At 37.9% G+C, this 18,340-nt stretch overlaps 1 protein-coding gene across 1 annotated transcript in view; it reads left to right on the top strand.

Annotated features, from left to right (window-relative positions):
• LOC149801850 (dual oxidase 1-like) overlaps window positions 1-18,340 on the top strand; it is a 47,646-nt gene that overhangs the window by 21,536 nt on the left and 7,770 nt on the right. Inside the window, exons 6-13 of the mRNA XM_089956857.1 lie at window positions 7,849-8,030; window positions 8,813-8,897; window positions 9,418-9,671; window positions 10,130-10,360; window positions 10,860-10,953; window positions 11,686-11,735; window positions 14,080-14,361; window positions 16,215-16,444. Coding sequence (XP_089812983.1) covers window positions 7,849-8,030; window positions 8,813-8,897; window positions 9,418-9,671; window positions 10,130-10,360; window positions 10,860-10,953; window positions 11,686-11,735; window positions 14,080-14,361; window positions 16,215-16,444 — 1,408 coding nt within the window. The remainder of the gene's footprint in view (window positions 1-7,848; window positions 8,031-8,812; window positions 8,898-9,417; window positions 9,672-10,129; window positions 10,361-10,859; window positions 10,954-11,685; window positions 11,736-14,079; window positions 14,362-16,214; window positions 16,445-18,340) is intronic.

Raw genomic sequence — 18,340 nt, 5'->3', positions numbered from 1 at the left:
GGACGTTGAAAAAAAGGATCACAACTCTCGAGCATACTAAGCCACTTCTTGGGTCCAAGCCTCAAAACCCCCTTTTTTTCCAGGCACGTACATCTGTCCAATTGGGGTGTAAGTCACAAGCTACACACACATCGTCATACACGTCTTCGGTAGCTAAAAGTTGACGAATCTTTTTCTTTCCCGTAGAGGTAGAGAAGTATCCAGATGAAAACTCAAGGCTTTGAGCAAAATGAGTCTTTCGTGAACATTTAAGGCCATTTGGGTGGTAAGTACTGTTCGTAAAGAGTCCACAAGGAATCGGCTGGTAAACGAAATCCCAGAAAACAAGTCACTAAGACACACACCACTTGTCGACCCAAATTGAACGGAAACAGTTCTTGTAATAATTGATGGTAATGATCCACGGTTTGAATATGGTCATTGAGTTCCTTCCACGGAATCTGTTCAATCACATGTGATAAAGGCCTTGGCATGGCAGCCTGTTTTTTATAATCTCTTTTTTTCGGAAGGAATACACGTACTTTCTACCCAGAGATCTTCGTTCTCCAGTTGGGAATTTAAATGCACCAAACTGTAACCTACACTTCAGAGTTAGATTAGAAGTTTCCTCTTCCACTAAGTAGATTCCACGTAAAATATGTTGGTAATCCTTTAACTCTTCTTCCTCGATTCGTTGCTCTAGGTGAATCTCGAAGTAACCAAAATTATGAACATGTCGATCATTGGAGACCTGGAAGTATTGAACAAGATCTGACCACTGGAACAATTTCTGACGAATCAGTTCTCTTATAGCATTCAGGTACCAGTGGTTTAAACACCGGTGACGTAACGGATGCAATTGTCCTTATCGTTTGACTTATATTTTGACCCGTTCTCGGTAAATGTGTTCTCTCAATTCCACAGGCAAAGCAAGAATGTTCTCTTGTAAAGTATCCATAAACAGGTCATACTAAAAAACTTTTTTTTTTCTCGTAGACAATAAGTGTACTGTCTGGTCAGAGATGGTTTCACTCCAGTAGCAAATCTAAATGGTTTAGTCACTAACTTGCACTTTACAGTTCGTTCAGAAGTTTCCTCTTTCACTAAGGTGACATTCTGTAAAAAATGTTGGCATTCCTTTAACTCTTCTTCCTCTGAAATTTGATGCAGTAAGTCTACCTGGTACCAAATAGAATCATCAAGAATAAACCATTTCTTTGAACCAAAAGGTTGTTGATCAAGGTCTGGCCAATGAAACACTTTCAAACGAATCAATCCTTTTATAGCATTCAGGTACCAGTGATTTAAAAATCGGTGACGTAACGGATGCAACTGTTCTTTACGTTTGACTTGTATTTTGACCAGTTCTCGGTAAATGCGTTTTCTCAACTCCACAGGCAAACCACGAATGTTCTCTTGTAAAGTATCCATGAATAGGTCAGTCTGTACAATTTAATTTACAATCTTCTCCTAGAGCAAAAGTAATCCACATAGCAAGTAATTTCTGACCACTGCCTCTCAGGGTAACGTCCAAGAATGTCACTGAAATCTTTTGATGTAAACGGTCTAAAGCGGTATAATAGCATGAACGCACCCTTGATCCAGAGAAATCTAACACATTGGTTGACTTTTTCACTTTCCTCTTGTGATTTTCTCGGCACAAACGTTCTACAGTTACCCATTGAGATTTCACTCTGGCAAGTCCCTGCCAAACTTCCTTGTAAATCTTCTCTTGCAGTTCTTTAGGTAATGATTCAATATCATTTTTTAAATGAAGTTTAAATACTGGTCTCGGTGATGTCCAACATTTGACTCCTAGCCAATATGGTTTCTTCAACGACATGGTAAGTTACTTCAATGTCTCGGTCCCACTAAGGGTAAGTAATGACGATTCGGTGACCATCGAGCATGTACCAGGTAGGCCGAATCTTGTGGTTCCCAGTGGTGAAGTGACACACCGCAACTGAAGCACTTGACTTTATCCCCTTCGCCCAAGTAGAAAAATCCGTCTCTGGCTTATTCTTCAGGGGTTGGTCCTCTCAGATACTTCGGCCATTTTCCTTTGAACGATTGAAGACGATTTTCAAAGACGCATTATTCAGGCAAACGCACAGGAAACGAATATTCGTCTTTCACAGGATCTCAATGAGGGTAGAGAGACATCAATAGGAGTTTGCTCAGGGCTGGATGACAACCGTAGGGTGGTAGACGTGAAGGTTGACATCCACATTTAAAATGAAACCCAATAAAGTGTCCAAGAGGACGAGTGGCATCGCTTTCTCATCCATCAGGTTTGACACGCACAGGATGACTTTCCGTGATAGGGGTAGTGAGAACAAAGTTCGCATGATGCTTTACGGCATCACTAAGGTCACAACGTACAGCATCGCTCCCATCGCAAGACTCACAATCGCACTTGTCTGCAAATTCCGTTACGCAATAACAATGGTAACCGCATGGACACTTGCGGTTTCCTCCGGACATTTTCCGTCGCAATGCATGGGTCTTATCCATCCAATATTAGTCACACTAGGGAAAAGTAAAACTATTTTACAATCCCCAAACTGGAACGATGTCTCTTTCAAAGGATTCATCTTGTTCGCTTGGTCTTGGTAGTCACAATGAACTGTCGATCTTGGACATTGTCCCTTTTTATATACAGACCAATACCAACATGTCCATACGGCAATGTAAAGTGATTGGGAAGTCGCACTCGCTTCTGGTACACGATTTGATAGACTTTTTCCAAGAGTCGACTGACGATGTGGTGAGTGGGTAAACAGCGAACACACGTCCAAGTATTTGATTTCTTCTCCTTTCTCTTCGTCGGCTTGGTACAGCAAACAGTTGGCATTGGTTCTTCCTCCGTACAAACTATCCCTCGGATTTAGGGGGTCCATGAACTGGTAACTTTCCACGATGCGTTTAAACTCGGGATCGATTTTCAAACGGTGATCATACTCGTGTTCCCACATTTCCACCACTTGGTATCCTTGCTGTTCTAACTTTAGGCATCGCTGACAAGTGTCCTGGTACAAGTCTTCTATGGTTCGTTGTAAAAACTGATTTTTAGTGTCACCATCAGGGTAACAGACGGGAAACCCGTGAAATAAGCAACCGTTAAATTCGTACACGATCTTGGGGTTTTCTAAGTCCCAGCCATCGGCCGAATACTTTCCGATGGTCCTTTCGCCCCCTCCGTTGCGGACATGCTGAATCCATTTGTCTTCCTTTTCGCACAAGTAATGTAACCTGCGTAGTGCTTTGACCGACTATTGACGTTTGACATAGTTGGTCGTTTGAGGACTGATGGCAGCCACGGTATTTTCAGGCATGAATCGTTGTCGGTACACTAAGGAACATACTTTGGCAATGGTGCAAGCTTCTTTCAAAGGATCGACCCCTTCGTGTTCCATGAACAGTTCTCGAAATTTTCCACAGCAACGCCGTAAAATGTCCACGTCGGAACGACAATACTTTAGCATTTCTTCCTGAAAGCCAAAAGGGTCCGAGGCGTGAGCCTGGTACCAAGCGTAGAAAGCTTCTCGTTGTTCGGTACGCATGTTGTCGGGGTCGTAGTAGTGAGCCTCAGGCAAATGGGGTAGAACGGCATGTTCATTATCTTCGGTATTGAAAAAGCGTGGAATGTACCCTTTAGCCATCTCTGTCATTCCAAACGTTTTAGGCATTCGACTCAAAGGCATGGCCAAGTAACTCATCGAATCTTTAAACTGTATTTGTCCCACTTGCATGAAAATGATTTTGTCTCCGTTGAAAGTGACTTTAGGACGCCCGTTACTATGTTCCGTATAGTATCTGAGAAGAAACTGTCCATCGTATCGGGAGAAATTGTGAGTCATCACTGTGGCATGACGATGACAATCATTGTAACGTTCGATGTCCTCTTGGCTCCACGTCTTGTCGATGGGTCTAGGACCCATCGGGCAAAATTGGCTAACGTGTTAGGTGCCCGAAATTTTTTTCACGTCCTCCAGAAATCTTGCTGCAGTGAGGGAAATGACTGAAGATAGGTTCTTGAACGAACTTCTCACACGCTTGATAAGCCACGCAGAAATTAGGAATGTGAATGTCGGTCTCTTGCATGCATTCGAAATCGAAAAAGATAAAATTCCCTTTCTTCTTGTGACCATCCTCTTTTTCTTGTTGGTGCTGGTATTTTTGCATGTAGCATTGATGTTCCAAGTCCACGATTCGGTGACAAATGTGACATTTTTTCTTTCCTCGACATATGTGTGTCTTGGCATTATTGGTAAGTATGCCTTTTCCACACGTGGGGCACAATCTCAGCAGTTGACAAGCACATTTCTTCTGTGAACCTTGCGTCTTCAAATGTTGTTGGTAACAGGTAGGACTGACAAACGTGCGCAGAGAAGCAGGGCAATGTACTCGTTCTTGTCCTTCGTCCAGACAGGGTTGAGAGGCCAAACATCCCGAGCATTTCGATCCACAATGTTTGTGTTGCTCTCGATTGTTATACCCATAGTCACATTTCTCACAGTAATAACTGTATCCCAGGAATGCAGTGATACTGGTAATGGTATCGAAATGTTCATCGTGATGATAGACATGAATGTATTTTCCATCTTTAAAATCTCGGCCTCGAAACAACAGAGACCCTCGCACTTCTTGAGGGTACACTTTCAAGGTGTATCGTGGAGCTAGGACATCTTGCAATTTTTGCATCTCTGGAATGCCGCAGGGTGTGTCTTTGGACAGATCGGCTTGTTGTAAAAGGAGTTCTGCTTCATTTCGTTGTGTGGCTCGGTTCGATTTTCGAATGTTCTCCCAAGCTCTTTTCCATTCTGCCGTGTCGTTCTTGTCGGTATACGTTCGTCCTACCGCGATAGCCCTGGCTAAACACATCTGGTCTTGAGAATTGTTAATTTGGACGAGGCTTGTTTTGGTAATGCGAAGACCGTTCACCAATAAGACCTTTTTGCGTCCACTCCCTTGAGGAGGAGAGACGTGGGTCATGTCCAGTATGGCTTTTCCATCGGTGATGTCAAACTGGTCATTGGATTGTTGCACGTGTTGAATCTTGTCCATGACTTTGGAAGCGGTCAATTCTGCAGGGCTGCTAAATTCGATCCCAAACAAGGGATTTCAAGCCGTCATGTTGTACGGAAAGTCTCAAGCGATCGTTTTCTTTGGCTTGACATTGGTGTTTGAGTGTGGTGAGCAAAGAATCCCACATCTCGGTGATGAAGCCCTCTGCTTTCTCTAACGGTACGTCGGACTTGAAATCTTTAAACTTCACTATGTAAATGTAAGCCGTATTTCTAAATTTTCTAAAGGAGCGCTTTTCTGTGTCTCGAATGGAATAGTACTTTTCAGGGTTGACTGGTGAACATGGGCTAGGTGCAGACTCTCTGGGTTTGGATTCTGGTTCACTCATGTCCTCTTCAAAATCACTGGCATGAATTTGTGCCAAGACTTCAGCAATGGTACGAGGCGATAGATCACGTTTCTGCCTCTTACTTTCTTCTTTCTTCTCGATTGGATTGGATCGTTTCATCTTGACTGCAAAAAGTCAAATGACTAAAGTTTAAATACCATGGGCCACTTTATAGCCATGACAGACCAGCGTATATAAAGGGTGTGTGTGTCTTGTCCTTCCACTATTTATTTCAAACCGAGCAGAACGATGGACGAGACTACACAGATCGAACTTTTCATCAGAGCTTTGCAAGGGGTCATCAGAAAATTTTCTTCAGACCAGCCGAGGGACTACTCAATCTCCTTTCGAGATAAAAGTCAAGATACTTGCTATATCTGTCAGAAGAAAGGGCATTGGTCTTCAGAGTGTCCAGACCGTTCAAAAAACAAAACAGGGGCTAAAAGAGACAAAAGTCAAGATACGTGTTATCATTGTCAAGAAAAAGGACATTGGTCTCCAGATTGCCCTAAGAAACAACAGGAACCAGAAGAAGAAGAGGGGAGTTATGGAGAGGAAGATGATGAAGAAAGAAGACAGGTGAAAAAACAGAAACAGGAGAGAAAAGAAGGGAAGGAAGTGAGGATGAAGAGGAGGAAAAAGCTGTGAAAGTGAAGACATTTAAAAAAAAGAGAGTGTAAAGAAAGACAAAAGAAGAAACCTATGAACTTTTTAAAATGTTATGTTGTGATTTGGATTGTAAAATTTGTACAAGAATAAACAGTCTATAAAACGTAAGTGTCTCTTGGTTTTGATTTTCAGAATAAGAATCTACACTCACGCACTCATACATTCACACGTACTATAAGGGTAAAAAATGGGTTTTTGAGTTTTAATTGATGTTGGCCATTGAAATATTATTTCTTTTCGAGAGACATGGGTGGCCCTGAAAAGGGCCTTTGGGTCTTGGTGGGTTTTAAACAACAAAACGTAGGAAGCAATCAACTTTAACTGCCTTAAGCCTTTGCCACGGCCAAGGCCTACTTCTGGACTGCGTACTGTCGATGTTGATGATTTGGTAGAAATCACTAAGGGTGGTATGGTAGGTGTTGTCACAGAGTTGGGTTGTTTAGCTCGGGAAGGCCTTTTTCTCTTCGGTCGTAATAAAGAAGACTGATACATTTGTTTCAGACTTCTTAACTCCGCTAAAATGTCTAACAGTATCGCAACCGTTTAACTTTCACCCTGTTGTTTCTTGGCTGCTTCTTCTTGTTGTTTCTTTCTTACCTCTTCTTCTTGCTGCTGTAGGAGAAAAGCTTGTTCCGCTTCCTTTTGCTGTTGTATAAATTTCTCCTATTCTTCTTTCTGTCTCTGTTTAAAATTCTCCACGTGTGGTAAAGAAGGAGAAGGTGGCGAAGGTATTGGTTCAGGAACAAATTCTTGCGAAAGAAAATCCACAAAGTCCCAATTCACCTCTTCTGGAAGTAAGTCCGGGTTCCCTTGAGTAGTCTCCACGGTCGGTGCACCCCAATTCATTGTCTTCTCAATTTGCGCCATGTTTATGCTCACTGTGTCGCATGAATTTACTGCACACAAACGCTAGTGCCTCTATATAGGGAAAGTGACGTAACGGACTGCTCTTTTCCAATTGGACAAATGGTGACTGAATTTTGTAATGCGTGTTTGGATTAGTCAGTCAACTCAATCCGTTTCGATCCTCCCTCTCCCTATAAATAATCGCAGTTCGCTGCATTCCTTCACCTGTTCTCATCACCAAGATGTGGACCGACGTAGAATCTTCAACTCGCGTCTCGTCAATGCTGTTTAGAACGGACTTACCCATGTACGTCCGATCTTCGTGAGTCATTATCAAGAGGACGGATACCTGTGTGTGGAAAAGAAGAATCTACGTAGAAAGACAAGGTTGTTTAAAGAGAGTGATGATCTACGGTTCAGAAGTAAGACAGAGTTTAAGGACAAGAAGCAGACCTCAACGATGTCCTCTATGTTAACAGTATGGTATGTTAACATAAAACCAAAGGCCCTTTTCAGGGCCATTCCAGTGCCTCGAAAACAGATTCCCTTTCATGCCTCCATTTCTTTTTTTAAAAAAAAATGTTTATTGTCTGTGTTCTATATCCATCTCCCATGTTCCCTTTCCATTGTCCCTCTATAGTCCCATCCATGTTAAAATTCCCCATGTTAAATTCCCATTGTCCCTAGGGTACAAACTCTGTGCTCTCCATGTTAAATTTACATAGTCCCCAGGGTACAAACCACCTATTTACAATGAAAATCCCCTAGTCCCTAGGGCATCCCGCCTAACTACTTACATTGTATTATGGGATGTAGTCGAATGCATCATTACGTTTTGGGTAGATTTATTATTGTGCACAAGACAAATAAATTAAGTATCATCTATTATAATCAATAGTATCCTATCTGTTATAAACATACATATTTTATTGTTTTAGGTCTTTAGTGGACCTGTCAGATTCTGGTGTTGAGACAGGCACTATTGAGGAGTTTGTCTCATCCATTTATTCATCACTAGGCCTCCGGCAAGATAGCGACATGACGTTCTCTGACTTCAAGAAAGTCTTCTCCCGGCGAGAGTACATGTCCACTCTGCAGCGGGCACATTTACAGCTGGAGGGTAGTTTGACTTTTGTACATCTTTTCTTCGGCATTCGTACATACATACATACATACATACATACATACATACATACATGCATATACATACATACATATATATATATATATATATATATATATATATATATATATATATATATATATATATATATATATATATATATATATATATATATATATATATAAACATTAATATGATCTCTTGCACTAGAACTAAAGAGTTTAAAGTGAATTTATATGCGCGAGCTTTACGTTATGCATATTGCGGTAACGTATGCGATTTCGTTCAGTTTAATTTATTATCGAAATTACATAACGTGTATACAGTCAACTCCGCGTATATACATAGCCTCGGGACCGGACCCAAGCAATGTATATAAACGGAGTATGCATTTAAGCGGAATTAATGTATATTTACAATATAAAATGGGACCATACTTTCGCTATGCACTTAAGCGATCTATGCAATTAACCGATATTCATGTAAGTGGAGCCGACTTTACATTGCTTCGATCAGTGTGCAAATGATAAGATGAAATGTATTCTCCGTTTGAAATATATCATTAAGGTGATAATAGTAGTCACATATATATAATTACTGGGATATTATAACTAATCATATTTTGCCTTATATATTGGTCCCTGGCATTATACTATATGTAATTTTATGTGTATTGATATATTTGATTTTGATTGGGAATATCTTAACAAGTATATAGGGCCTAAAGTTACTGAAATCACGGCTAGCTTGTTGTTTAATTGTCGTTTTTATACATCCAGGTTCACGTTCATCGTCTAATCAAAGCGACGAACCTCAGTATACAAAAAATTACCAAAGACGAATGACTCTTATCCGGGAGTATAGGTACGATGTGTACAGTTTGAAATGGCCTTGTCATGTATACAATTAGCTGTTAGGATCTTATTCCAAGGACAATTTATCATAACTTTGTTTCAATAGAGCTTAGTAGGTCCGTGATACTTAACCATACGGATACATTTAGCAAATCGTATATTCTTTGGGGATTGTTTTAAGTATCACTGGGTTTTAATTCCAATTATCTTTTATAGTGACTTACCATGCCTCGTGCTTTAACCATCTATTTTCTGGTAGATTTAGTGACTTGAGGGAGTCGAATTCGTCCACTAGTTTTGTGATGTATATTATTAATCATTGGCAGAACAGGAATAACTCAAACCCAGATAAAATACCATATTGCAAATTAATCTTATCTATGTGTTTTGCTTTGCCCCCCCCCCCTTAAAGTAATGTATAGGTAGTTTCCAGCACTGAAACTGAACTTGTGGTGCAATCATTTTTCCACGTCCAAATCAATACAGATACTGTCGATGTTTCTCCAAGAAGTCCTAATCGTTTCTTTCAGCACGAATGCAACGAACCTGAACCTCAATCCATTTTCCCCACGGATTATTTCCATTAGCAGTGATACTGCTGACAACTCATTTCTCAACACCAAAAAGAGAATGGGTCTCTTATCCGAGCTGTACCATCCCAATACTAAATTGATGGAGCGGTGGGACGATGTAAAGGCTTTTCTTGAAACTTTCAGGCTGGAAGTATTCTGGATGACCGTGTATATACTAATACTATTCGGGCTTTTCTTAGAACGTGCACACGGTAAGTATGATTGACTAAATTCAGCAATGATATGGTAGGGAAATGTTAGGCCTGTATGTGAACACACACATTCAGATATTTCCTTTTTATCAAGACGCACATAAAGATTGTCGCTTCCTTCGGCTTTTAACATTGAAAGAGAAAGCGATTGATTCCACGCAGTCTTGCAATAAAGGAGACTGTATTAGAATCACAGAATAATACTTCTGCTCATGTGATTAACGAAGGATCAAAGGAGGCTATTAATTTACAGATAACCTTTTCAAGAAATTGCCCTGTGTGAAAAGTCATGTATAGATTATGAAAAGCAAGATGAGATGTATCCAGTTTCCGTTATATTCATAAAGATTGATTTTTGTTTGTCCTAAGGCCGTGCAACATTTTAACGGAAAGAGTTTACACTGACACCTTTAAGAATAGTTCATTCTGTTAATAAAGTGTACTATCATATTTTGCAGAATACTATGTTTTACGGGAACATGTCGGCCTGCGAAGAATCGCTGGTTACGGAGTGTCATTCACTCGGGGTGCCGCCAGCGCCATGTCTTTTACGTACGCCACTCTGCTACTTACTATGTGCCGGAACTGCATAACATTGCTCAGAGAAACATTCCTTCACCGATTCTTTCCGTTTGACTCCTTACACTCTGCCCACAAGATCGTGGCCTATATGGCTCTTGTCCTGACAGGTACAACTCTTTAAACTACAATGTAATAGATTCATCAGTATCAAAACATTATATGTAGAATGTTACTTTATGTTTGTCATAACATAAGACAAAATGATGGAAAAAAGGCAATGCCTGATGTTTAAATATTTTCTAATAGAAGACCACCCAATCTTTCAAGTCGGAATCGTTAACATTGTTAAGTCGGAATTTCCGATTTTTTACATGAGAAACATTGTGATTTGATATATCGCTAAAATGAATGAATTCGAATAAGAACATAAAAAGTGGTGATTTCGGGCTTCACCCAATATATTAATTGACTATAATATAAATATCTAAAGTGTTAGATATGGTTTTCAATATTTCAGTGAAAGTTCCTGTCACATAGCATATCCTAAAAAGAGTCAAAGTTGAATACATCGTCTTATTCCTGCTTCTTCTAAAGACTTGATAGAGACATGCGAATTATGTAAGATGTAAAATCGTTATGCTAACATTTTTATAATTCTCTTCACAGTGATCCATGTTATCGGCCATGGTTTCAACTTTTACCACATCACTACGCATGCGTCAATGGATCTGAACTGCTATTTCCGGGAGTATTTTAGAGCGTAAGAAAATCATTTTAAAGTCAGACAATTCATATTTTACCGTTATAAATTATTAAAAATTGAGTCAGACACAAGCCAGTCTCTTATGTCCAAAAGGAAGTATTTCTTTTCTTTACGTGTTTAAAAAAAGGAGGCAAGTTACTTTAGTTTTTACATCACATACTTTTTAGTTCATATGTTTGGTCCTCATTGGTGATGTTTCACGATAACCATGCCATTGCAACTAACGAAGTCTGTCATGACAAGCTCTTGACCGGCATAATATACCAACATGTTTATTGATTGTCCTACATAGTTTTATCTTGGAAAATAATATTCTGTTAAACTATATGTGGCATTGGCTTTAGCCGGAAAAAAACTGGCTCATTGCGCATACAGTGTATTTCAGTATAAATCGTTCTTTAACCAATAATATCACCCAATTATTGAGATCTTTCCAGATATCGAGGGACACTGGCTTGATCCTTTTTAAGCAGACTCGGAAAACTGTATTATGTCCACTTTTTAAAATCAACGATCGCTAGAGAAACATAAATAAATGTCAAGATCGATATACGTACAGAGGAACATATTCATTTATAATAGAGCAATATAAATTAAGTTACACTGACTTTGTAACACACAATCAAAATATGGTTAAGACAACATTTACTTTTAACAACACATTACTTATATCCAAGCGTTTATTTTTTTGATTGATTATGCAACTTCTGAGATATTTTTTTATTTCAGAACCCACGAGCTAGCGTCATTTCAATACTGGACATTTCAAACCATTACAGGTTAGTGCCTAGCTACAATTGCAGGTTAGGGTCTTGTTACAGTTACGGGTTAGTGTCTGACTACTGTTACACGTTTCTTGCTACTATTACAGTTTAGTTTCTAGCTACTGTTTCAGGTGAGTTTTTCTATCGATTATTAAAGGTCAATGCGTAACTACTGCTACAGATTTGTGTCTAGCTACTGTTACAAGACAGTGTCTAGCTACCGTTATAGGTTAGTGTCTAGCCATAGTTAGAAGACAATGTCTAGTTATTGTTACATGTAGTGTCTAACTATTATTACATAGTCAGTATCTAGTTGTTGTTACATGTTAGTGTGTAGCTGCTATTACAGGTCCGTGTTTAGTTACTGTCACAAGTTAGTGTCTAACTAATATTAAATATTAATATCTAGCTACCATTGGGCTAATAAATAATGCATATACTATTATTTTAATCCTTTATTTTCCAATGCATCAAATTCACCATTAACAAAAAATGTCTAAACTTTAAATTGTTCTAAACACAAACTTTAAACAAAATACTTTAACAGGCATACTTTCCGCTTTAAAAGATTGCTTCTCTTCATGGTGTAATTTTAAGGTAATTTTTGTCTTAAGATATGTCTCCTCTTCTTTACTCGCCGCCCACTATGGCAACCACATCGGTTGTTCTGGTGTTGAAAATGTTGGTTTATGCTATAACAAGAAAACATACACTGCTAATACAATATTAAAACTCATGTTCAATACATGAAACATTTGGAAAATCAAACGCGAATACGTGTTCTCAAGAAGGCGCAGAAAAAGAGGAGGAGGAGGAAGAAGACAACATGATATGATTAATAGGACCTTTAGGTCCGAAGTGGTACGTTTTCTGACCTCATTGGAAGATATGGAAGATAATCTAGTGTTATTGGTTCGTTTGCGTTTGACTATTGATACTATGTACTGACTTATAGCCTTACGTGACAAGGAGAAAGCAAAATAGCTCAATCCGGTTCCACACTCGTCGTCGGTACCGAAATGTTGCCTGACGTGATAGGAAAAAGCCAAATAGCTCAATCCTGTTCCCTACTCGTATGCAGCATATCTAGATCATACAAGATGTCGCGACTGTATTTTAAAATACCCACATCGGTTTAAGACAAACATGAGCCGAGCATGAAACAAGGTTCTTCCTACAACGCAAAATTAACTTGTTTGTGATGTGAACAAATGGAACTTTCAATTCGATTTTATTTTCTTCATAAACAGATAATAACAAATTTCCTACCACATTTAAAGGCCAACGTTTATTAGAAAGAATTATGATGTCAGAACAGAAAACATGTTTCTATGTAAGAGCAATATGACCAGTGAAGAATTTTTAAAATTTGGTGAATGTTTCATATATTGATTCTAATGTAACGGAACAGAAAGCTAAACCCTCGACTAATACATCTACATCGATACCTTTTATTTTATGAGATGGCGGTAATTGACATCGACCATCAGATGAAATATTTCACTACAGAGACAGATATATGTGCCTATCTATTAGAATGCCTGTAGGCATATATATTCAGCCGACACTTAAGTCGATTTCATCTGCATTGAACAATAATCAAGGCTATGTATTCAGTGGTAAAATACTAAATTACAAGTCTAAACGATTGTATGGTTATCTCGAAATTAACCTGTAGTCAACAGAAGTAGACTGCATAAACGTGGACAAGCACAATTTTATAATACAGAAACGGTGTGATAGCAGTAATAGTATATATGTTATTATCATCTGATGGGAATTTGCAATGAAGAAATTGGAGACTTCCTCATTATTAAGTCCATAGATAAACATTTCTTTGTGAAAACACTCCTTTGTATTCAAAGTTATGTTGCTCTCCTTCATTCAACAGACTAAGCATTGTTTGTTGATCATCTATTTTGACATAATAGCAGTTTTAGAATGATGTTATTTTCGAAACGTTACTTCAAGTTTCAACAAGATACTTTTGTACAAGGTTTACCTTATAACTGTATCATAATTAAAGCCATGTTAAGGATTTTTGTCTGATTTGACTTTTTTTTTTTTTTTGTATTATAAGATTGTAAAATGATATTAGATCTGTAAACAGTATGTTATATTGCTCCTTTACACGCATGCATAAACACTCGCACGCATATAATCTTTGCCAAAATAATAAATGTGCAAGCTTTAGTCGTAATCTAATCATTCAAGGAAAACCAAATGACACTTTCCTCCACCATTAGTGTAATTTTGTCAGAAATCGCAGTCGGTAATGTCTTGCGTCATCTTGTTTACAACCTGTATCCAAACGTCAGTTGTTACAAGTTTTGTATCAATCTGATATTTCTTTTTTAAGGATTCACCGGGATTCTCCTGTGCGTGCTGGTAATCATTATGTGCGTCTTTGCATCGGCATACGCACGACGTTACCTGTTCAAAGCTTTCTGGCGGACACACAAATTGTTCATTCCGGTATATGTTCTGACATTTTTCCATGGCAGCATGCAGATGATACAAAGTCCCGACTTCCCATGGTTTGTTATTGGCCCGGCAGTTTTGTACGTAATAGATGACATAATTAGTCTCAACAGAAGCAAGGTGCAGATACGGATCCTGAAGGCGGAGTTACTACCCTCGGGTAATTTATGACTTTCTTCATCACATATTCTGGCCTTCTTTCTCTTCTTCAACTATTGTAAGCTTTATGTAGCAAAATCGAGTATATATTGGGAGAAAGCGAAAAATCAGTGTTTAGTTCCATGGTTTCTGCTTGAATGGGTTTCTGCTCCGTTACTGCGTACACACGTGATTACGATGGAACAAGGTCTCCTTACACTTTTCAAGACTGAGACTTAATATTTAGAAAATGACTGCGGGCGATACATATAAATACATATTGCAGCGGAGATCGAATAATTTGTTTTTATATAGTGAATAAGAACGTAGGGAAAACATATAACTGGAAACGCAACAACGTGTACACTTGGTTTAAGAAACACTGTCCTCATTGTACGATATCCAAAAAGCGAATCTTGTGATTAAATATAGATTCTTTGAAGGAACAAATTTTTCATGCACCACCAATGAGGCTGGGACTAGGATATTGGTCTTTGCGGTCGTAATTTTATGCAAAAATTACACCATACCCTATAAATATGAAAAGGCGAAAAGAGGCGAAGAAGTTGGATAATATAACTGAATTATTAAACACGTAATCAGGGCATCCAAAACAGTATGACAGAAAATATATAAGTAGTTTTTTAATAACAATATCATCAATACTACTACTACTACTACTACTAACAATAAAAATAAATAACATAAGTAAGTAAACAAATAAATAAAAGAACAAGACGACGATGGGGAAGACAAAGAGGAAGAAGAAAAAGTCGCATATGAATGTTACGTATATTTAATTTATATTGCTTGCTTGCTTGAAAGTTTAAGATGACAATGCTTTTGTTTTGACTACTAAAACTTATATATGGATTGGAAAGGAACTTAAAGGAATTGTAATTTAAAAAACTAGATGGAAATATAACTAAGAGAGAGAGAGAGAGAGAGAGAGGGATAATGGAGAGGCAGAGAGTTAAAGAGGAAAGGGAATTAGAGATAAAGAGAGAGACAAAAAAAAGAAAAGCATATACATATGCACATAGAGAGAAAGAGAGAAAGAAATACAAATGCAAATGCAGAGAGAAAACTATAAATTCAAATTAATACCCCTTTTCCAAAAAAAAGAAGTCAATCCATTTTTCCTCGTTCTGAAACAATTACTGAAAACTTGAAATGGCCAAATGATCATTGGATTTTATTAATACAAAGTGTACGTACTGGCAAATCTCGTGAAGACTACACTTCACTCTCGGTAAAACAAGGTACTGATTATGATGTGGTTAAGAAATGTATCTTAAAAGGTTTTGAACTGATACCTGGGGCATATCGAAAAAGGTTTAAGTTATGAAGACCAGACACTTGGAAAGAAACATGCCGAATTTGTAAAGGTAAAAGAGAAGCTATTATATCGGTAGTTAAGCAGGCTGATCTAGATAATATGAGACAGCTCATAATTGCTGTTGGGGACTCGTTTAAAGATTGATTCAATCTTTATGAACCAGGTTTTGGACATACTGTTTTGGACCATTGAAGTTATTAAAAGAGAAAGTTCTTTCAAAAGTCAATTCCAATATTTATCTTCTATGTTTCTGATTTAAAATATAAATTGTCGAAGGCTTGTGAAATGGCGAGATCTAATCTTCACTCGACTCGATCAAAAATTAAATAAAAAATGAAATTTTGATATGAAAGAAATACAAAGGAAAAAAGTGTTCAGCTTGGAGACAGAGTTCTATCTCTCTTCAACACACCTAAGAATCTTCTTCGGCAAAAACTTTCTATTTGATGTATATATGAATGACAGTTGTAAATGCCAAGCTTAGCAACTAATTTATTTGCCACAATGCCTGTACAGTTTACATTTCCCTCGCACAGATGTGACGGCGCTGATAGTAAAGAAACCGCCTGGGTTTGAATACAAGTCAGGCCAGTGGGTGCGGGTCGCATGCTCGTCCCTGGGGCACGGAGAGTTTCATCCCTTCACCTTAACCTCAGCACCTCATCAGATGCACCTTTCCTTCCACATCCGAACCGTAGGTCCATGGACCAGGAACCTGAGACGCCTGTTTGATCCTAGCAATCTGCGAGGCCGGGATATGCCGTGCGTAAGTTTGCGTTTTGTCTATACGCTAATGCGATCAAAAGCAAAACTGAGCAAGAAGTCTAAATGGATCTGAGGTCGCTCAGATGGCTGACAACTGAAACGAAAGGGCTGTTGTCAAATCAATCTTAATAGAATGCTTCTTTTTCAAATTTGTTCCAACGCTGTTGTTTGCCCATGTTATGAAAACAGGCGATGCGCTGTTTCTCTAGGTATCGGTATCTTTATACATATTTGCTTGCACATCAGGATAATTTATGCAATACAGAATCGCAGAACGCTTTATTTCAAAGGTTTATAATTCGAATTAGCAGATCTTTGCTTTATATAAAATTGTGTAATTCACTTATTATGATATATATCACATACATATTTGATGTCTGACCATCATTTGTATAATTAATAAAACCATTCCAGGTGTCAATTTGATCAAATTCTTTTAAGCTTTGAAGAGTGTATGACAGGCTTCTTGTTGATAGTGATGAAGCCAAACCGGATGACAGATTGTCATCATTAATATATATAAATATATATATTCATACACTCTTCGAGGTAGAAAACGTTCTATAAAATCTTGTCAAATTCTCTTAAGTCGTCGTTGGGAGATGTAAATTAAAGAGTATTTCATTTTCAGTAACATTGCAAATGTTTGACGTCAAATCAATCCCCTATGTAAACATTTCAAAGCCCGTACTACGAAAACAGGACAAGCTAGGAAGGCCCACAGATGTTGTAGTTTGTTTAAAACAGATTATACTTAAAAGAGAATATTTAAAAATAAATTTAATTTTGAAAAATTAGACCTGTATTTTTCTATATTTCACGGAATTTGTTCAGTTATAGAGAAGTTAGATTTTGGAGTCCCATTGTCTTCATTTGGCACCACACGCACACAGCCCTAAAACCGCTAAAAACGTGTAACCTGTCTATGCCAGAATGTTTTCTTTGACATATGGTGACATTCTGATGGCTTTTTGTTAAGATTACATGTGAAGATTTCATTTTTCAAGAACCGGCCGCCATATCTAATGGCGGGTGGGTATCTTTCGTTCAAATTTCAAAGGCATGCCAAGGTGGGATGTGTTCGTTAGGTTTTGTAATTTTCTATGCAGTAGTTTTGGAGAATATATATATTTGAAACATTAATTATATTTAGCCGCGCCTGTCATATTTGATGATGAATCGGCATCATTTACATCAATTTAAAAGGTCTTATTGCCATACTGCTTTCTGTCAACTCCGGTCAATTGCTATAAATTGAATCGCTTCAAGAATTTAGTTAAATAATTTTCGGTTATATTTTGTAAAAGCGGCCGTTTTTAATGATGGATGGGCTTCACTTTTACAAGCCCTATAGCCTAAAAAATCCAGACATTTTCTGATATGTTTGATGAAATTGTTTTTTTGAAAGAAATCGGCCAGGTACTTCTATTGTTATTAGATAAGGCTACTTTTGCTTCCTGTTCGGTATTATTTGCACGAATATTAAAGATCTCTGTGTCAAATTAATTTATATAGAGCTTGTTTGAACTCTGTTCAGCGTTTTCTGCGAAGACGTTGTATCAAGCTTTACTATTTTTAGCAACGGGGGCGGCATTTCAAAGATTTCAAAGCTCTTCATTCCAGATTAATTTGTGCCAGATTTGCTTACATTTGTTCAAGACATTTATTTGAATGTTTTGTTGTGGTTTCTAGTACATAAATGGCTACTTCCAAATGTTCTTAGGTGCTATCAATTTAATAACTTTACACAGATTATTTAAAACAAAGACAAAAAATAACGTTTATGTGCGCTGTGATACATTATACATGCTATTATTTATTAGTCCTGCTCTATACGTTCTTCATGCTATTATTTATTAGTCCAGCTGTATACGTTATTCATGCTGTTATTTATTAT

Source organism: Sinohyriopsis cumingii, chromosome 4, assembly GCF_028554795.1.
Source record: "Sinohyriopsis cumingii isolate HCF-2022 chromosome 4, ASM2855479v2, whole genome shotgun sequence".
Lineage (NCBI taxonomy): Eukaryota > Metazoa > Mollusca > Bivalvia > Unionida > Unionidae > Sinohyriopsis > Sinohyriopsis cumingii.
Note: the sequence above shows the minus strand (reverse complement) of the source record. Positions and strands in the feature narration are given on the sequence as shown.